Source organism: Eleutherodactylus coqui, chromosome 8 (genome assembly GCF_035609145.1).
Source record: "Eleutherodactylus coqui strain aEleCoq1 chromosome 8, aEleCoq1.hap1, whole genome shotgun sequence".
Taxonomy (NCBI): Eukaryota; Metazoa; Chordata; class Amphibia; order Anura; family Eleutherodactylidae; genus Eleutherodactylus; species Eleutherodactylus coqui.
The window spans coordinates 117,073,017-117,094,666 of record NC_089844.1 but is presented as its reverse complement, the minus strand read 5'-3'; the positions used below and the strand labels follow the sequence as shown (position 1 = coordinate 117,094,666).

Here is a 21,650-nt window from a genome sequence, read left to right as displayed (position 1 = left end):
CTTTCTACCTTCAGTGTGACCCGTTATCTGTACAATTTTATTGAGAAACAAACTGAAATCTTTTAGGATTGGTAAACTAAAAATAAGAAAACTATAATAATGTGGTTGTATAAGTGAGAACACTCATATATTTGGGGATGTAGTTGTACTCAGAATTAGCCAATCACGTGTGAACTCATGATAAATAGTAGTCAGCACTCCGCTGCCATTATTTATAGGGATTCTGGTTTACCCCATATAAAGCTCAGCTCTTCTAGTAGGATTTTCCTGACATTTTTCTTTAGTTGCATTTTTCAGCAAAAGCCGTAAAGCGCTCACAGCACATCAAAGGGATCGGATTCTTGGAAGGAATTAGTCAGGAAAAGGGGACCAAAATGTTTCCAAGACATTACATATACCATGGAACACAGTGAAGACGGTCATCAAGAAGTGGATTACATTTGGCACAACAGTGATATTACCAAGGACTGGATGTCCTTCAAAAATTGATGAGAAGGCTGGAAGAAAATTGGTCTGGGAGGCTACAGCAACATTAAAGGAGCTTCAGGAATGTCTGGCTAGTACTGGTTGTGTAGTACATGTGACAACCATCTCCCGTATTCTTCATATGTCTGAGCTGTGGAATAGTGGGGGCAAGAAGGAAGACTTTTCTAACAAAGAAAAACATCCAAGCTGGCTGTGTTTTACCAAAGCCTACATTAAGTCTACCGAAAGTATGTGGGAGAACATGTTATAGTCTGAGACCAAGGGTGAACTTTTTGGCCATAATTCCAAAAGATGTATGTTTGGTGTAAAGCCAACACTGCGCATCACCGAAAAATCACCAAACCCACAGGTAAGACCGAAAAATCACCAAACCCACATGTAAGATGGTGGGGACAGCATTATGTTTTGGGGCTGCTTTTCTGCTACAGGAACTGGGGCTTTAGTCAAGATGGAGGGAATCCTAAACTGTTCCAAATATCAGTCCATTCTGGCACAAAACCTTTAGGCCTCTGCTATAAAGCTGAGGATGAAGAGGAATTTTACCTTTCAGCACGACAACCCAAAGCATACCTCCAAATTAACAAAAGAATGGCTTCACCAGAACCTGATCAAAGTTTTGGAATGAACCGCCCAGACCTGAATCCCATTCAAGATCTGTGGGTTGACCTGAAGGACGCTACACACGAGTTGCCCTCACAATCTGACGCTTTTGGAAGGAAGAGTGGGGCAAAGATTTCCAAGTCAAGATGTGCCATGCTGATGGACAACTACCCAAAAAGACTATATGCTGTCATGAAGTTAAAGGGTACATCAACAAAGTTGTATATTTATGCAACCACATTATTTTGTAGGTTGTTTTTTTTTTTTCGTTTTTCCCCTTTTTCAATCCAATTTTCCTGCCATCCACACACTTCCCAGGTCTTATTGTGTATTTTGGGTGGGAGAGCGTGTTGTGGATTCCTTGGAATTGCTCAACAGAAACATAAAAATTACCTGTCATGATGATTTTATGAGCAATGTTTTGGAAATTAAACGGGAGTGATGAGTGTTTCACATCAGGAAGATCATTTTGTAATAGTCCTGTAAATATATTGATATAACATATTTATAAGACTATTCATTTCTAATTTCACTAATGCTCTGTCATACAGAGGCATACTATAACTGTATACAATGTGTATAGCATACAGTTAGGGCCAGAAATATTTGGACAGTAACACAATTTTCGCGAGTTGGGCTCTGCATGCCACCGCATTGGATTTGAAATGAAGCCTCTACAACAGAATTCAAGTGCAGATTGTAATGTTTAATTTAAAGGGTTGAACAAAAATATCTGATAGAAAATGTAGGAATTGTACACATTTCTTTACAAACACTCCACATTTTAGGAGCTCAAAAGTAATTGGACAAATAAACATAACCCAAACAAAATATATTTTTTTCAATATTTTGTTGCGAATCCTTTGGAGGCAATCACTGCCTTAAGTCTGGAACCCATGGACATCACCAAACGCTGGGTTTCCTCCTTCTTAATGCTTTGCCAGGCCTTTACAGCCGCAGCCTTCAGGTCTTGCTTGTTTGTGGGTCTTTCCGTCTGAAGTCTGGATTTGAGCAAGTGAAATGCATGCTCAATTGGGTTAAGATCTGGTGATTGACTTGGCCATTGCAGAATGTTCCACTTTTTTGCACTCATGAACTCCTGGGTAGCTTTGGCTGTATGCTTGGGGTCATTGTCCATCTGTACTGTGAAGCGCCGTCCGATCAACTTTGCAGCATTTGGCTGAATCTGGGCTGAAAGTATATCCCGGTACACTTCAGAATTCATCCGGCTACTCTTGTCTGCTGTTATGTCATCAATAAACACAAGTGACCCAGTGCCATTGAAAGCCATGCATGCCCATGCCATCACGTTGCCTCCACCATGTTTTACAGAGGATGTGGTGTGCCTTGGATCATGTGCTGTTCCCTTTCTTCTCCAAACTTTTTTCTTCCCATCATTCTGGTACAGGTTGATCTTTGTCTCATCTGTCCATAGAATACTTTTCCAGAACTGGGCTGGCTTCTTGAGGTGTTTTTCGGCAAATTTAACTCTGGCCTGTCTCTTTTTGGAATTGATGAATGGTTTGCATCTAGATGTGAACCCTTTGTATTTACTTTCATGGAGTCTTCTCTTTACTGTTGACTTAGAGACAGATACACCTACTTCCCTGAGAGTGTTCTGGACTTCAGTTGATGTTGTGAACGGGTTCTTCTTCACCAAAGAAAGTATGCGGCGATCATCCACCACCGTTGTCTTCCGTGGACGCCCAGGCCTTTTTGAGTTCCCAAGCTCACCAGTGAATTCCTTTTTTCTCAGAATGTACCCGACTGTTGATTTTGCTACTCCAAGCATGTCTATCTCTCTGGTGGATTTTTTTCAGCCTCAGGATGTTCTGCTTCACCTCAATTGAGAGTTCCTTTGACCGCATGTTGTCTGGTCACAGCAACAGCTTCCAAATCCAAAACCACACACCTGGAATCAACCCCAGACCTTTTAACTACTTAATTGATTACAGGTTAACGAGGGAGACGCCTTCTGAGTTAATTGCAGCCCTTAGAGTCCATTGTCCAATTACTTTTGGTCCCTTGAAAAAGAGGAGGCTATGCATTACAGAGCTATGATTCCTAAACCCTTTCTCCGATTTGGATGTGGAAACTCTCATATTGCAGCTGGGAGTGTGCACTTTCAGCCCATATTATATATATAATTGTATTTCTGAACATGTTTTTGTAAACAGCTAAAATAACAAAACTTGTGTCACTGTCCAAATATTTCTGGCCCTAACTGTATGTTTCTAACACTACGCAGAAGAGAGCTCCAGCATCGGAGCTCAGTTCTGCATAGTGTAATATACATGTGTGGGACCTCAGGGAAATCTCAATGTCAGACGAGCTCCGACACTGGATTGTAAATGGATAATGTTTCCACCCTAAATTATGGTTTTCAGTTTGGTATTTCAATGGGATTGTACAGATAATGGGTCACATTAAAGGTGAAAATAAATTGGAAATTATTCATCTTTGTTGGATTTTTTAACCTGGCGTTTTAACAGGGTGTGTAGACTTTTTAAATGTATTTTGGTGTGCTCTTTGGCAATGCACTGTAATGTTCCCTTTTTTTCTGTTAGTTTCATCCATTTTTATGTTGACTACATGATTTCATGAGGTTAATGTCATAATTAACACCAAATATTGGATTATTGTTTGTAGAGATGAAGATGGTTCAGCAACACCTTTTACTACATTTCTTCCAAGAGGCCCAGTGATGTCATGAGTGATCTGTTATTTTTGTAAATGTCGACTTTTCTCCTTCTAGGTCCGTTTTTCCCGCCCAGAAACTGAGCAGGCCAAGCAGAGGAGGGCACAATCCTATGAGTTTCTCCAGAAGAAGCAAGCTGAGGAGTCCTGGGTGCATCTTCATTACTGTGGGATCAAGGTGGGGTCTATGGGAAGTTTACTGTGTCTTGCGACTTTTTTTTCTTGTGTCATTAGAGGGTCACAACTAAATTTATGAAGATGTCCAAAATATTGAAATTTTTTTTTTCTCGGCCCTGAAAAATGCTTGATATATAACGAGATGTTTATTGCTTTTAGGACAGTCGATCCGAACATGAAAAACAATACTTGCTTTGCCAAAATCAAACAATGAGTGAAAACCAAGAATTAATGAAATCCCCCGGGTAAGTTTCAGTAAAGTAATCATAGACGTTATGTTTATCAGTAACTCTCCAAATGACTGCCAATTTTAGGCTGCTTTCACGCTTTTTTTTTGTTTTGGTGGCATGTTTTTAAGGCAATAAATGTTGCGTCCAGATGCTTGCTGAAGGGTTAATAAGTTATGAAACCCTATACAAGCATTGCATTTTTGGTAGTGGTGTCTTTTTTTTTTTTTTTTTCCCTCACTTGTGCTCCAATTTCCATAGGCGTGTCTATAGAAAAAATAAACAACCAAAGAAAAAATCATATGTACTTTAAAAAAAAAAAAAAAAAGTTTTTTTCCCCCTCTTAAATGCCAGAAGACTGCAGATACCCACAAAAGTTAAAGCTGTTGTCTGAAAGTTGAGGAAATTAAACTGGTTCCAAGAAATGTTCTACTGTAGAAACATTACTCACCTGATAAAGCAGTGTTCTAACAGGGTTACAAAAACTGCTGAGCTATGCTGTTGCCATAACTCCCATAGAAGTCAGTGGGAGTTGCATATACAGCATAGCACATCGAGCTACACTATTACTGTACCTCCTGAGTTATAGACACAGCGTAGCTCACCAGCTACACTATTTGCCTAGCTTCTGATAACTTCCATGGATTGTTAATGGCAGGTCACTCGGCTGTTTCTGTCCTTACCGCCACCACATTCAGGATAGCATATGGTGCTGGGGGCCCTAATTCAAGATTAGAGCGGGTCCTCCCTCTGTGACCCGCACCAAACAGACGTTTATGATCTATCCTATGGATTTGCCATAAATGTTTCATATGGTAATACCACTTTAAATCCAGTGCCGATGCTTCAGGGGTTCCCACTGGGCTTTATTTTATTGCAGTGGTGACATGCTCTATTGGCACGTGACTTCTGCAGCCAGTCACTGTGATGATGATACCACGTACGACATGTTATCCCTAAGGCTAATGATTGGCTGCAGAGGTCACATGGATGTATAGCATGTCATCACTGCTGGAAAATAAAGGCTTGAAGGGATGTACTGATCATTAGCGCTGTATTGAGAGCGGATATAATAGGTGAATAATGTTCTGTTTTACAACATTTTCTGCAGCTATTTTAATTTTTTCAGCACTCCCATTAATTGTCTGTTTTACTAAAAATGTTCTGTTTTGACCAGTCTGCAGCAAACTAGTTCATGTTTTAATAGTCATTAGTGGGATTGTAGATTCTCAAGTCCACTAAGGCTGCTGGTACATGGAGTATATCTGTGACATGACTTTCACATGCTTTTTTATGGTACATACGTCATCTGGAATTGTAATGATGTGGGCAGATCTGCATGGGCATATCCAGCCTATGATACAGCAATGCATTATATATTCAGTCTATTCTATTTTCTGTTCCACAAAATCACAGCATAGTCTTTTGTCTTGCAGTGAATACCTGCAGATGCTGATGCCTCCAAGTGTTGAGGAAGAAGCGTAAGTACTTTCTCATGTGTCAGTGTTTCAGCATTGGGTGCCTGACTGCTGCACCCCCTGTTACAGTTTAGGTGATGTGGAGTCCGAAGAGCCCTTTTTTCATACTCATCCGGGTATTTTATTGTAGTGTTCCCCTGCAAAATCAGTACATGCACATCAACTTGACCCTTTTCAGAAGGCTGTACTGCGCATTTCCGTTTATCTCTATGGGCCTGTGCATGCTCACACCAGTTGACTGTTTTCAGCCTTCTGAAAAGAGTCAACCTGGTGTGCACACACTGACTTTGCTGGGGGAATGGGTGAGTAACAAAAAGGTGAGTATTAAAAATGGCTGCAGCACATCACCTAAGTAATAAGCACCACTTAGTTTATTGTGCATCATCCATAGCTGAGATTTCCATCATCTTTATGCAGGTTTAGATCGTCAATCATTTGATAAATGTATGTGGTTTCTGAGTAATTTTTATATTTTTTTCAAAACAGTGAGAAGCCAGTAGCTCCAAGCAATGTGTTATCAATGGCTCAGCTGCGGACTCTACCATTGGCAGACCAAATCAAGATCTTGATGAAAAATGGTATGTTCTAGATAGTTTGACAAAGAGAAACTAGTAGTAATAGTTACAGGCTAAGGAATTGCTGCAGAAGATATTGGCACACCAGCAGTGTTACTATAGATGGGTTTGTTGCAGATTTCAACATTTATAATGCTTAGGGTAAAATGTGTACCAAACGCTGTATCGCAGTTTGCTTGTAATATGTGCAGATTTTCTGTAAAAATCCGTAGTTGAAAAAGTTTGCATTATGTGAATTTATTTTCCTAGTGTCTGCTCTATAAGGAAAAATTTTCTAAGCAACTCTTATAGTATTTTGTATTCATTCTGTAATATATGTTCACTTTGTCCCTGCAGTTAAGGTAATACCATTTGCAAATCTCATGGGGTTAATGGCGGCAGGAACAGAATCTATTGCAGTTCTGCGGTGCATACAGCAGGTGGCGATGTTGGTGCAAGGAAACTGGGTGGTTAAGAGGTGAGCACTGAATAGTTTACAGTAAACTATAGATCTAAGAGAGTAGCTGCACTTTCACAAACTTTTGACATGTCAAAGAGATATGTCACAAGTTGTGATCAGTGGGGTCCTGCTGCTGAAACCCCTGTTGTTCGCTAGAATGAGGGGGCTTTAACATCCCTCAGAGAGCTGTGCCATTTTAGCAATCTTCTATGCTTTTCAGCTCCTCCTGGTAGTTGAAGCCAAGAACATATATGGCTTTCCATAGGACTCTATGCAGGTGTCTTCAGATCCATGGAGGAATCAAAATGCAGTGAAGACTGCTGTAAGGACACAGAGCTTGGGTGAGCACCACATCCCCCTCTTTCTAGCAATCAGCAGGAGGTCTCAGCAGCTGAAACCCTTCTGATCAAAACTTTTGACAAGTGTCTCTGATATACCAAAAGTTTGTGAAAAGTGTAGTTGCTTTTTAAAGGAGTTGGATTAGAAAAACATGGCTGCTTTCTTCAAAAATCTTCACCACACCTGTCCGTGGTATTGCAGCTCAATTCCATTGAAGAGAATGGGAGAGAACTGCACTACCATACTAAGCCCCTGCAGAATAGACAGCCGTTTGCAAACTACTTCACATTAACTGATCAGCGGGGCTTCCCTGCTGATCTTCTATTGATGGTCTCTCTTGAGGATAGATTAACAATAGCCTTGGACCAGAATATCCCTTTAATAAAGTATTGTCTGTCATTGGATTGGGCTCCTTATATGAAATGTTTCTTAGTGAAAACGGTAGCCATGTTGCCGAAGCCAACAAATCTGTTCTGATTTTGTTTTCCAAACTGCACTGGAAAATAAATCCTGATCTTATACTGTGATTTGCTTTGTCTTCAGTGATGTGGTGTATCCGAAAGAGTCATCCAGCCCTCATAGTGGGGTCTCCGCTGAAGTCTTGTGTCGAGGACGAGATTTTGTTGTAAGTATAAAGAGACCAGAATTCGGAGCAAATCACGGAGTGGAGTTCGTCATTGTCACTACTGGGTTTGTCTTTCTTAGATGTGGAAATTCACACAAGATCGCTGGGTGGTGAGGAAAGAGGTGGCGACTGTTACAAAGGTATGAATACTAGAAGTGTTCTTTAATGTGTGATGGGAGTAGTCCAACTTTTATATACTTCTGTTGTAAATTGAGACAGCCTGGACTTCACAGAGCTTGTCCATTAGTAACATGTTTTAATATATAGACGGATACCTTTTAAACCTAGTGACTCCCATGCCTGCAAAGGGTGCAGCCTACAAGTGTGTTCTATGAATTTTTATATGCCCTCCTGCCATACATGTCATATTTAATGTAGTCAAGTGAATAAGCTTTTCTTCTGGTTGGGGTTCTTGCTTCTTTTTCCTAGCTCTGCCAAGAAGACGTAAAGGACTTCCTGGACCAGATGGCCATACCCAAAATTAACAAAGGCTGGGAGTTTATGCTGCCTTTTGATGAAGATTTTATGAAGAAGCATCCCGATGTAGTTCAGAGACAGTCTATGCTATGGAAAGGTATACAGGCCAAGTAAGTACAGCATCAAAATAGGAGTAGTATATAAGAGATTCAAATGCTGTATGGTTGTAGTAATGTATTTCTTTTTAGATTGAAGATCCCCGTTTAGCGTCATTTACGGGGAGCAAGCATCACTGTATGTTATCGAATGATTGCTAGTGCGATCATTTGGGTGCATACACTTTCAACTATTGTTGACAGTATTTCTTGTTGACACAGGGCAATGTGCTGCAGACAACCGATTTATTTCAAAGGGGTTTTCCAGGAAAATACTATTGATGACCTAACTTCGGGATAAGTTATCAATAGTTGATTGGCTGAGGTCCGTCGCTCAGGACACTGGCCGATCAGCTAATTGGGTGGGTGCCTGCTGTCAGCACTGTAGCGCACGGGTAACAAAGTAGAAGCTGCTGCACCAACCCTCGTGTAGTGGCTGGCGCCTGTAACTTCAGGTGCAGTTTCCATTGATTTTAATGAGACCCCAGCCTGCAGTTACCAGCGCCGGCCACTGTATGGGTTGAAGCAACAACTTCCACTATGTACCCCTGTGTGTAGCGGTGCTGACAGTCGGATCCCAAGAGGCCGACCCCAGACAGTCAACTATTGATGACCTATCTTGAAGATTTATCATCATTAGTATTTCCCTGAAAAACCCTTTTAATGTCCGCATAAAAGATGTCATCAAATGGCAACCAAGCATTTGCTGTTTTATCAGCGCAGAGTTTACACAAGTTAGTTGTTGGGAACAAGTGTTGATACAAGTGTTGAGGACCGATTATCAGGCAGGCAAAGACCAGACTACCTCATATGCTGTTGCTTTCTTAGAATTGTTGAAAGTGTTCAGTACAGATCCGACCGTTTCTCTGCCTGCCCTTATGTCAGCGGACTGTAGAGTATGCACAGGGATTATTCTTTCCTTACTTTTCTAAGCTCATTTGCTTCAAATCCCTAATTGCTAAGATCAGAAAAAGAATAGCTTCAGAGTTTGTATGGACTTTACTGCTCACATTAGAAAGAATTTGACCCAAATCATTAAGGAGTAGACATGAAAACCTAATAATCCAGCCTCGCAGAGAATGTTTCCTGTCGCTCTAACATAATCCGGATCCATATAGTCTGCGATATACATTATTTACGCTACGTTACTGTATAGAGGTAGTGGGGTGATATAAAGCCACACCATTACCACAACATTGTGAGGTTCTCAAATGCATGGCACCATTCACAAATATGTGAAAATGAAATCTGGACTCTGATGGAAAGCATCAGTAGCTAAAGTGCAGCATTATGGCAGTAAGTCCCTATGCTTGCTATGTGGGAACACCTTGAAAAATGCTTCTCTACAAGGGGTCTACACAGTTGGGATGGTATACAAGGGATCAGTATGAAATGCCAGGCCCGTGAACATATTAACACATGGTTCATGGAGCTCATGTGAAAGGAAGACCCCATGGATATGCCATCTCTCCTTTCACCGGGGCTCAGGGCTTTATCACAAGTGCAGCCTGGCAGTAGTGGCATTAGACCTGTATCTAGAATGCAGTATACAGGGAACAGATGACATGGACTACACATTATTACTAGGAGGGATGTTACAAAAGTTTTACAGTATAATTGTCTAATACATATATACAGTGTTATGCAGATTGTGTTTGTGTTTAATCAAAAAGCATGATGCTGGCAGTTGTGGGTCCCAGGGTCCCATATACACAAATAGTGGTGTACATAGAATAAATAAGGCCCATAGTAAAGCCTTAAATGGACTCTTTCCCCCCGTTATGGTGTTGAGTTTTGCCACCCATTGCAAGAGGATGTTTGCTTCCCGTTTCAGCCCTTTAAATTGACCATTGGGCCAATTGTCCACCTAGTAATGCAGTTCCTCTTTGGAAGGAGGTTTTGTGTATGTCCTTGATGCCCAGTAATAAAAGGAGTGGTGCAATTAGAGTTGGGGCCCCCTTTCACCAAGGACCCCATAGCAGTTGCATTGCCTGTCTCTATTGTATGTACACCCTTGTACACAAAGGATCCTGCCCTGCACATATTTAATACACAACTTATCTTGGAAGCTAAAGGCGTGTGATATCTTTTTGTAATCATATCGAGGTTGTACGGAGGATGTAAGAGTTTTACATTTACATTTTGACACTTTTGACCTGTTTCTTTTGCAGGTTAGAGAAAGTGTTTAATTTGTCAAAAGAAGATCTGATGTCTAAAAAGGCAGATATGTTTTCAGGTAATGTTACTGACCATTTGGGGTTTTTGGAGTGATTTATATGGGTCGTATGGGGATAGATTAGCCAACATTTAGTGTGCACAGCAGTGTGTTTAACACTGTTCAAAGCTGCATGAGCTGGCCAAACTCCTGTGGTGGATATGGGGACGTTACTATTCTCTAGTAGTTATCCACAGGCTACATACATTAGGATGACCAGGCATTTTATTTTATTTTTTTTTCTTAAGGAAACATTTATTGGGTATGCTCATACAATATAATACAAGTATGCGAAGGAAGAGACATCAGCAGTATTTCGCGAATTTGAATATTCAAAACTTTTAAACTCCTTATGTCCTTTACGGGTATATATACCCCCCCCCCCCTCCCCCCATTTTTTTAATTTCCCCCCCTAAGAAGACCGCCCAAGATTCCCAACTTGGGAAATCATAATAACTAAAACATAAAAACAAACATTTTACCAACGACACGACTGTCATCACAGCAAGCAGTTAGTATCCTTGCGCATAGTTAGTACAGAAGGAGAGACCTCCAAATTTCCCTTTGGCCGAAAAGTAAGGTACGCTTGATGCCATATTAAAGCAGTCAACCCATTGACCCCCTGCCTTAGCAAATTTGGTGGGTCAACCCCAGGCCATATGTCAATTAATATAGAGGGATGACCTCATTTACTTCCTGCTGGCAAGCAGCCCTAGTAGGTTTTTTGTGGTGTTTGCAGTTAAGCAATATAACTTTTTTAGCATAAAAGAACAGCAATTTATATAGAGTGCGTGTTACTGTGTCAACCGTAATGTCCTCTACAAGCCAAAGAGATAGATTTTAGGATGTAGGATATGCAGGACCCCTAGGTGTCTCCATAAACTCAAGGACATCTCTCCAATAGGCCTGCAAAACATGACATTCCCAAAACATGTGCATGATGGTGCCCGCACTCGCCAAGCATCTTGGGCTGTCTGCATTGGGAATTAGGCCCATTGTACGATGACCATGCATCTTGAGTGAACATCGGCCAAATCTGCTGATTGCTGTGGAATCAACCGAGAATCTAATGTGTGTGGGGAAATCTTGGCTTTCTCATGGCGGCAGATGTCTGGGAAAAGAAGGATTAAGCATGTTGGATTTCAACATTGCCTGATACTTAGTTTCCGCAGAAGATGATAAGCTGGCAGCAGTATATTACCCCCTCCCTATTGAAAATGTGTGTACACCGAGCTCAGTGGATGGGGGATCACAAGGAATGATTTTCAGATGAGAGCTGTCTAATGTATATAGTCAGCTTTAGGCCTCATGTCCACGGGTAAATTAATATTTAAAATCCGCAGCGTTTCTCCTGCACGCGGATCCACGCCCCATGCATGGACACCCGCAGGTAGTTAAATACCTGTGGATGTCATTTTTCCCATCAGGCGCAGATCCGCGTGCGGGAAAAAATCCGGACATGCTCCATTTTAGTGCGGGTCTCTTGCGGGGACGGCTCCCGCAGGCTTCTATTGAGGCCTATGGAAGCCGTCCGGATCCGCGGAACACCTGTACCATAATTAAAACTCACCTGTCCTGGACACTGCAGGTCTCCCTTCCTTCCCGGCCGGATCTTCTTTCTTCGGCCCGGCGGGTGTGCCCGACGCATGCGCGCGGCACGCTGCCGGCGTGCCGAGCACATCCGCCGGGAAGGAAGAACCGCAGCGTCCGGAGAGGTGAGTTTATTATTTTTTGGCCTCATGTCCGCGGGGCAGGAGGGACCCGCTACGGATTCTCCATGAAGAATCCGCGGCGGGCCTGATTTTCCCCGTGGACATGAGGCCTTAACCTGGAACTCGTGTTTTTTGATCCGATCCTTGAAAACAAAGATGCCATGATATATTGGATTTCGTTAGTAACCTATGGGGTTGGATACTTCACTTTTATCTGTGCAACCTGGATTGAGAAATCCTGCCAGTAATCAGTTTTATCTATGGGATATGGCTGATGGTTCATAATTTCACTACTGGAGGAAACCTATGTGTATGTAGTGCTTGGGCCTTATGGGAAAATGAACTTTTGGGGAAAAAAAGATGTTGCATGGTAGCTATGACTTTTCCGCATAAGTAAATATTGAAGTTACACCGCTATTGAGGCTTTTTTACGACTGGCTAGTAAACTATTAGCCCTACTGTTTAGTGAAAGCTTTACCTGGTGTTCGCCTATGCCTTATGCTACAATCTGCATACAGTGGAGCTTTGACTTCCCCAATTTTCTAACATGACATAGGCAGGCAAGCTTGTAAGTGTTCTTCCCGCTTATGCTCTGTTGTGCTGGTGACTTTGTTTCTGTAGAACCGTATTCCTGATTTAGTACTTTATGGCCGGTTTTAAATCAGTTAAGAGGATATGCACAGGCTTAATTGAGGATTTGATTATTCAAGCGTAATCTCACTTTATTAACTCATGATTGCTGTAATAACCATGTGAGAGCTGTAACTAAAGTTTAGTCTTTACTTGCAGTCTATGGACATCTTTTGCACTGATCTTTTTTTTTTTATTTATTAGTCTTTATTAAAAAATTCCTACTGTTTTGTTGCTGTAGAGTCTATGCAACCCCACGTTGCTTGCTGTGCTTCTGCTTTTGACGTAAATCTGACGACTTACTGCTCTTGCCTGTGTCACGCTCTCTGCTCTCCAATTTCCTAATCTCAGTCTTAGAAATGGCAAAGAGATGGGAGAACTTTGTACATGAGAAATCGGAGTGTGCAGAGAGAAAGGCATCCAAGTTTTCAGGGAAGGTAAATTGCACAAACTGCATTGCAGTGCTGATAGGTATGCATAGGCTGTGTATAGATTGGAGAGAACCCACGCAGACTCTGCTAGGGCGAGTTAGGGGGAAATCGCATAATCCTCAGCATCAGTCAGTACAAGGGAGAAGAGATTCCTCATGGGATGTAGTAGGAAAATCAGTTCAGGAATGACGCTGTGCTGATACTTGAGAGCTAGTGAAGGCAGCATCCTGAAGACACACAACTTGCACCTAGTGTGCATTACTGGGGGGCAAGTTCACAAAATCTGAAACTAGCAACAGACTGTATATCGGGTCTGAAAATGAATGAAGCATGCAGCCTGAAACTTGGTGCAATGTTTTTAAACTCGAGATAACCGCGTGTTAAAAGGAAAAAAAAAAAAAAAGCCATGTTAAAGGTGTCCATAACCTTTTCGAAGTTTAGTTTTTTCTTTGTTCATTACATAGCTAGCCCCCGTGTATGTGTGTGTATATTATGATAAAATTTCCATATTCAGCTAGTGTTACCTTGGTTAGATGTTACTCTCTCAATTCTGACCTGCTCGGACTTGCTGGGGTTTGTGTGTTCAGTTTCTAGTCAGTTTCTCAGTCTGTGTGATATTATATGGACCCTACCACAGAAACTGCCTAAAGGTGGGACACAAATGCTCCTAATGCAGTTTCTGACTGATTTCACAGTTCCTGACACACAGGTATAATAGAGGAGATCACAGCTCATCTGCTTGACTGTATACTTATGGTCTGTAGCTGATTTAGGTAAATACAGATTATGTCTGTGTTTTACCTGCAGTAGTGATGCATCATGGAATTGATTTGAAAGTGGAAGCAAAAATCTCAGAATCTAGATGGTGCATGATAAGTATTAGACAGGAGGCTGCGATATTTAGAAGAGACCTCCAGAGTGTGACAGGTGAGGGGGGCAGGCATGGAAAAATGTGTTTTCACTGAAGTGGCCCTTTAAGTGTCCCAACAGTCAGGTATATCCTGCATAGCACGGATATCTCTTTACTATTTCCACTATCATGGCCATCATGTTCTTTTAATAGTATTTAATGTTCTTCTTGAAGGACCTCCTTCTTAATTTGCTTTCTATTCCACAGCTTCATCCACTGTGATCACCGGGGACCAAGTGTTAAACATGGCCAGAGCCAAAGCCAAGGAGAACCAGGCCCGCTTAGAAAAGGATATGCAGAAGAAGAAAGAACAGACCAAACTGACTTCTAGTATGACGGTTGTAGCGGACGTTCAGATTAAAGAGGAGCCTGTGAGTGATGATGAGAGCATGGACACCGCTGCTTATGAAAGCTTCAATAATGGCATGGTCAATGGTGTACATGCGAATGAGAACTCTGACGAGTCCATGAATGGAGAGAAGGATCCTGTGGCAAAGGAACTAATGGAGTTTGTGGAGTCCATATTTAGGAGACAGTTTGTTCTGACCATGAGCGAACTTAAACGTTTATTTAATCTTCATTTAGCCAGTCTTCCTCCTGGACATATTCTTTTTAGCGGCATCTCGGACAAAATGTTGCAGGAAACGGTTTTAAACTCTGGATGTAAGCAGATCATGGTGCCTGTAAGTATTTTCCAGCGTTTCTCTGCAGTTTCTTTGCTTGCCAACTCTTTCTTTGTTTTGCTTATTTGGGAGTAGGTTCCATAATCCAGGGGCAGTAAATGTTAAACTCATCATAGAAATAGGGGTAGATTTATTACGCTAAAAAAAGGCCTATAAACGTTGGTGCAAGTTCTGTTTGCTCAAAAACTTTGCAACTTTTTTCCCCCCTAAAGGCATGACTTGTCTGGAGGGGGCATGGTTGGTTGCCTGGCCTGACACATTTATATATAATTTACTGGTGTAAATTATACCAGAAATATTCTCTAGCTCGCAGCTGGTGTAGATTTCAGTGTAGGCACAAAAATGTGCCAAGCTGGGCCTAATGTATGAAGAGGCGTGGATACATTAGGTGCATTGTGTGCCAGCAGAGATTAGAAACTTCTTGTAAAAAAAAAAAAATCAAGCCCCTGGAAAAAGTTGTCATTTTGTTGCAAAACTCGGCATGCAATTACAGCTCTGGCAGATATGCAAATAATTAGAGTTGTGCTATGATTAGATGAACAGTCTGGTCACCTGAGGCCCTAAAACTGCCCCCCCCCCCCCCCCCGGCCTATAAAAGGGTCTCAGAGGCTCCTTGTGTGTAGTGACCTCTTCTTCCGCTTGTGTAGAGCTTGTTGAACGCTAGATGCCTCTACAACACAATTGTAGGTCTCCAGATTTATGGCCAATAGAACATACAGGGGACCATCTGGGGCGCCAATGAGTTTGAGGCACAGTTTCAGCAAATGTGAACCTATAATGCTGCAGTATACCATACGGGTGGGCATGGAGGTATACAGCTTCTGTATCACATCTTGCATCCAAGCTAGAGGCGTCCCAACAGTTTACTAGAGCCTCCATGCCTGCCCATATCACATCTTGTATCCAAGCTATTGGTGGTACAACAGGGTACTAGAGCCTCCATGCCTGCCCGTATCACATCTTGTATCCAAGCTAGAGGCGGTACAACAGGGTACTAGAGCCTCCATGCCTGCCCGTATCACATCTTGTATCCAAGCTAGAGGTGGTACAACAGGGTACTAGAGCCTCCATGCCTGCCCGTATCATATCTTGTATCCAAGCTAGAGGTGGTACAACAGGGTACTAGAGCCTCCATGCCTGCCCGTATCATATCTTGTATCCAAGCTAGAGGTGGTACAACAGGGTACTAGAGCCTCCATGCCCGCCCGTATCACATCTTGTATCCAAGCTATTGGTGGTACAACAGGGTACTAGAGCCTCCATGCCCGCCCGTATCACATTTTGCATCCAAGCTAGAGGTGGTACAACAGGGTACTAGAGCCTCCATGCCCGCCCGTATCACATGTTGCATCCAAGCTAGAGGTGGTACAACAGGGTACTAGAGCCTCCATGTCCGCCTGTATCACATCTTGTATCCAAGCTAGAGACATTACAACAGGGTACTAAAGCCTCCATGTCCGCCTGTATCACATCTTGTATCCAAGCTAGAGGTGGTACAACAGGGTACTAGAGCCTCCATGCCCGCCCGTATCACATCTTGTATCCAAGCTATTGGTGGTACAACAGGGTACTAGAGCCTCCATGCCCGCCCGTATCACATTTTGCATCCAAGCTAGAGGTGGTACAACAGGGTACTAGAGCCTCCATGCCCGCCCGTATCACATGTTGCATCCAAGCTAGAGGTGGTACAACAGGGTACTAGAGCCTCCATGTCCGCCTGTATCACATCTTGTATCCAAGCTAGAGACATTACAACAGGGTACTAAAGCCTCCATGTCCGCCTGTATCACATCTTGTATCCAAGCTAGAGGTGGTACAACAGGGTACTAGAGCCTCCATGCCCGCCCCCGTATCACATCTTGTATCCAAGCTAGAGACATTACAACAGGGTACTAGAGCCTCCATGCCTGCCGGTATCACATCTTGTATCCAAGCTAGAGACATTACAACAGGGTACTAGAGCCTCGCTTCAAATGTTCAATTTTCAACAGTAAATTATCCTTTGGCTCTGATATTGTAATCACTAATGGCCCTCTTACATGGGACGACAGTTGGGTAAATGACTGCACGAGTGCTGATGTCACTTCTAAGGTTGTTAGCGCCCGTACAGAACATTTACACTGACAGACTTCACCGCTGGATCGCGGGCTTCCTCTCCGCTTCTCACTAAGCGCTTCATCTTCCATGTGAAGTGCTGAGCGGTGAGCATTTACATGGAACAACAAGCCCGTGATCCGGTGATGATGATTTTTAAGTTGTCTGAAAAGTCCGCTTAAAAACCTGTGAATGAATAGTGAGCGTTTTTTTGGGGTTTTTTTTGCGTGCATAATTATCACTGAAATTTGTTTGCACTAGTTTTAAGTGCTGATCGTCCCGTATAACTGGCCCATAGCTTGTATCAACGTTACAGCCACATATGGAAAGTTTTTTTAATTTGATTCCAGTAACTCCTTCTAGGGGAGGGTTTGTTTTTTTTGACAATGTGTATTAAGTCCGATATTTGAAACACCAGTCTTAATAAATTCCCCCTTAATGTTTTGGTAAGGCTCGCCAGTCTTATGGCTGTGGAAATATCATCTGCTTTCAGGGAATATAGGGTCTCGATATGTTGGATTTCAACTGTCCAAACCTTAAGATGAGCGCCGTCAGATATATCTAGATATTGCTCATCTTCTCTTAGCATAAGAGTTACGTACCACTTTTTGCCGACATGAATGAGTATGTTTATGGTATGTAAGGGGGATTGACGTTAGCGGTATCAATATTAGGATGAGTTCACACATCACTGATTTGTGGTGGATTTTGTAGTGGATTTTGGTGCAGATCTGCGGTGGATTTCATCCCTTCAATTGGAATTTAATTAAGACAGTGAAATCTGCTGCACACCTGCAGGAAATCAGTGACGTGCATAGACTCTAAGGCCTCATGTCCACGGGCAAAAGAAGAATTAAATCCGCAGCGGATTTTAACTCTTCTCCTGCCCGCGGATCCGGACCCCTTAGGGATGCATTGACCACCCACAGGTAGATAAATACCCGCGGATGGTCAATAAAAGTGATTTATTTTTTTTTTTAAATGGAGCAGGAAAAAATCTGGACCATGCTTCATTTTCATGAGCCGTAAGCCGTCTCCCGTAGGCTTCTATTTAAGCCTATGGAAGCCGTCCGGATCCGCAGGAGACCAAAATCGGAATTTACTCACCTGCTCCAGATCTTCCCTTCGCCGCGGCTTCATCTTCTCTCCGTCGCGGCCGGATCTTTTTTCTTCAGGCCGGCGCATGCGCGGGTCACGCAACCGACGTGCCCTGCGCATCCGCCGAGCCGAAGAAAGATCATCGGCCGCAACGGAAATAAGATGAAGCCGCGGCGAAGGGAAGATCCGGAGCAGGTGAGCGGTGAGTTAATTCTTATTTTTTGGCCTCCTGTCCGCGGGGCAGGAGGGACCCTTGGAGAATCCGTAGCGGGCCTGATTTTCCCCGTGGACATGAGGCCTAAGGCCTTCTTCAAACAGCAGAGCTGGATACCGCATGCAGAATCAGGCTCTGCCAGAGCGAGTACCTGGTTACTGTGCATGCTCCACATGCCTCGCTGTCGGACATGCGCAATACAGATTTTTTTTTTTTAAACTATTGCTCGGCGATGATACAGAATCGATTGGCCGCAAATCAGACAGCTTCCATTGACTAAAGTTGGAAGCTGTACTTGTGGATCCCGTTAAAAAATGGCGAATGCTTTGTTGTTTTTTTTTCCCCTCCTCTTGTGGAAACCACAATCATTTTGTGCAACATGATTGGAGGTGCTGACCAGAAGCATCACCCACTACAGTGACCTAGGCCTGTTAGTTGGAGAAAGCCACCATGCGTTGTTACAATCCAAGGGTGCCAGGAAATGAAGTATGGCACCCTTGGATGACTCTGGACTCTCCTTCCGGGACAGCTGGATGTTCTTGTGGGGGTCTTACAGTTTGTGGAAGTGGCTGGTGTAAACCTTTGCTTCCATACTTGCCTGGAGAGACAGATGTTTTTGTATTTTCAACGGTTGCCAGTGTCCTACCCAGAGGTACCGCCGATCCTCAGTTCATCCCCTTGACTGACTATCTTCTATTCGATGTCTATCGAGGCATTTACAGGATTTGCTGTGGCTTGTTTTCTTCAGGGTCCATTTATACCAAATGATAAAGGGCGTTTGCCCACGGCCGTGTCTGACTCTGCCAGTGGAATATCACAGCGGAGTCCGACACCGCACCCATGCAAAGACCCCACACTCACCTCTCTGGATCCGCTGCAAGAGTCCCATCCGGCAAGCCAATGCGCAGTGCAGCACATGACGCGCCCGCAGTGGACGGTGACGCGTAATCACACGATACTTCCACTGGACTCATAGCGGAAGTATCGCGTGACGGACTGCTCCCATTCACTATAATGGAAGCTGGCCACGCGTTTTCTGCGACAAATAGAACATGCCGTGATTTCTTTCACGCTGCGGAATTCTGCAGTAGAAATCTGCAGCGTGAACGTTGCACAGCAAAAAGCTATTAAGTTTAATAGAATCTAATAGCTGCGCAATAATGCCGTGGATTTCCGCTGCGAATTGCAGTTAAAATCCGTCCGTGGGCAATTAGGTATTAGGGTTTGATCAAGTGAGCAATGTCAGAGTTCGCTCGGACAACCTGTTTATACAGGCAGATAAATCGTTGGCTCGTTCAAACGATTGGTATTTAACCCGAGGGCCTGGACTCGCTTGGTGTACATGGCCCTTTCAGACAGGCCATACACACCAGGTGAGTCCATTCTTTATTATGTTATCTTCCACTGTATATCTTGCTTTCTGCAGCGTTGTATTGATTTCATTATACCAATTTTGCTGCAGATCTGCAGCAGATTTTGTTCCTTCAATTTGAATTCAATTGCAAGGGTGCAAGCTGCTGCAGAACCGCACTATAATCTGCAACAAAACCTGCAGTCAGACAAAAATCTGCAGCATTTACACATCAAAATTGACTGATTTTGACCCATGCAGCGCTCCTCTTACCTACCGAATACTGCACCCAGAGCGCAGCGCACACCGGGAACTGCTACTGAGCACCGCCGCCGGTCATGTGATGCAGGAGTGCCATGACCGGCACATCACATCAATGCCAACAGTAGGGCTCAGTAGCAGTTTGCAGTTTGTGCTGCGCTCTGGGTACTAGCAGAGGTGAGCGCAGCGCTGCACGGAGGGAAATGTGCTGCAGAGCCATAGCGGAGTTTGACTTGTTTTTAATGCAGAAATGCTGTGGATTTTGCCGCAGAATTTTCTACTCTGCAAAATTTGCTACATCTAAACTACGCTTAGGCCCAATGACCACGGGCGGATCTGATTTGCGAAATCTGCGTGGTCGACCGAGCGGAAGATCCGCAGATCACGCCGCCTATAGGAAAACATGGACATCCGCAAATGAAATAAAGCCTGCGGATTTGTTTTGCCAACCTTTTTAGTCTGGAAAAAAAAGCAGCCTGCTCCATTTCAGTGTGGATCTCGCATGGATGGCTTCCATTGAAGTCAATGGAAACGATCCGATCCGCCGCCCGCTATTGAATTGTGGACGGGCTGCAGATTCCACATGAGTTTAAAAAAAAACTCCTCTGCGCATGTGTGGCAGCATGCCGGGGCGGCGCTTTTGCACACATGTGCAATGAAGAAAATGAAGACCCGCAGTGGCCTTGTCCACTAGCAGGGTCGGATTCCTCTGTGGGCTCCTGCATGCGGAATCTGCTCCGCTGTTGACATTAGGCCTTAGGGTGGTCTTCTCTTGGCATATCAATAAGGAGCACTTCCCCTTCTCATGAACAAACTGGTGCACTGTGTTCTGGCTAAGGGTGCTTTTACACGGGACGACCTGTCATCTCACCCACATTCACAGTAAACAGGCAGTCACTCATAGGTGAATGACTGCCTGTTTACACGGGCCGTTTGCATGCATTCAGACTGAATGATAATCTTACGGATTCTTGCTGTACAATTTTTCAGCCGGTGTGAAAGTGCCATAATGCAGGGTATAAGCAGGTGATGCATGACACAGGGTCCCCTTCTAAAGGTGCGGCACAAGTAGTGTTTCAACATAATGAACCTTTACTGTTGAACTTGATGCAGAATTCCAGTTGGACTCGGAGTCATTACTTTAGTGGCCGGGCAGTCACAGTGGACAGGCTTATCCTTCGTCAGCCTGCAGGTTCCCACATTGTGGCCCTTAATTACGGCTGTAATGCGGTTGACAATAGCGCCCATGTAGGGCGGTCACATACCAGGATGAAAAGGAAACCTTACCCGCCACAGTTGGGCACCGGAATGCTTTTCTCTTATTGTCCCCCTATAACTGCACCTTCTCATATAATCCAACCACTGCGAGGGCTTTTAATTAGGTCAGTAACACAAAGGAATTCCCCGAACAATCGCTTTCACATCTCGCTGATTTCTGGAAGAACTGCTTCATCCTGTTACTAATAACGCCGTTAACCCTTTATGTTCAGGATCAGAGTACGGATTCACCGATTGTAACACTAATACTCTCGCTGCTCCACTTTGATAAATCGCCACTACATGCTGCGTTTACACGGAACGATTATGGTTCGGAAAATCATTCAAACAAGCAAAACCAATCGATGAACGATCTGTTTAAACGTTGGTCAACGACTAACAAGAATCGTGTGCTTCTCATTCGTCGTTCAGTGTCAGCCGGCATAAAAATCAGCCCCGGCTCGTTGACTTGTCTTGCAGTTTAAACACTGATCGTTCACATAGGGATGTAAAATGCGGAAAGTAGGTGTGCTGCAGATTTCAATGTCCGCCATGTGCCTTGCTGCCGTTCAGCTGTTC

General features: G+C 43.5%; 1 protein-coding gene across 2 annotated transcripts in view; it reads left to right on the top strand.

The window, feature by feature from the left end:
* POLR3E (RNA polymerase III subunit E) overlaps window positions 1-21,650 on the top strand; it is a 43,342-nt gene that overhangs the window by 13,492 nt on the left and 8,200 nt on the right. For both annotated transcript variants that reach the window (XM_066576287.1, XM_066576288.1), the window contains 10 exons: window positions 3,842-3,961; window positions 4,120-4,205; window positions 5,624-5,668; window positions 6,152-6,243; window positions 6,577-6,697; window positions 7,562-7,643; window positions 7,724-7,783; window positions 8,073-8,230; window positions 10,387-10,451; window positions 14,321-14,796. In XM_066576287.1, coding sequence (XP_066432384.1) covers window positions 3,842-3,961; window positions 4,120-4,205; window positions 5,624-5,668; window positions 6,152-6,243; window positions 6,577-6,697; window positions 7,562-7,643; window positions 7,724-7,783; window positions 8,073-8,230; window positions 10,387-10,451; window positions 14,321-14,796 — 1,305 coding nt within the window. The remainder of the gene's footprint in view (window positions 1-3,841; window positions 3,962-4,119; window positions 4,206-5,623; window positions 5,669-6,151; window positions 6,244-6,576; window positions 6,698-7,561; window positions 7,644-7,723; window positions 7,784-8,072; window positions 8,231-10,386; window positions 10,452-14,320; window positions 14,797-21,650) is intronic.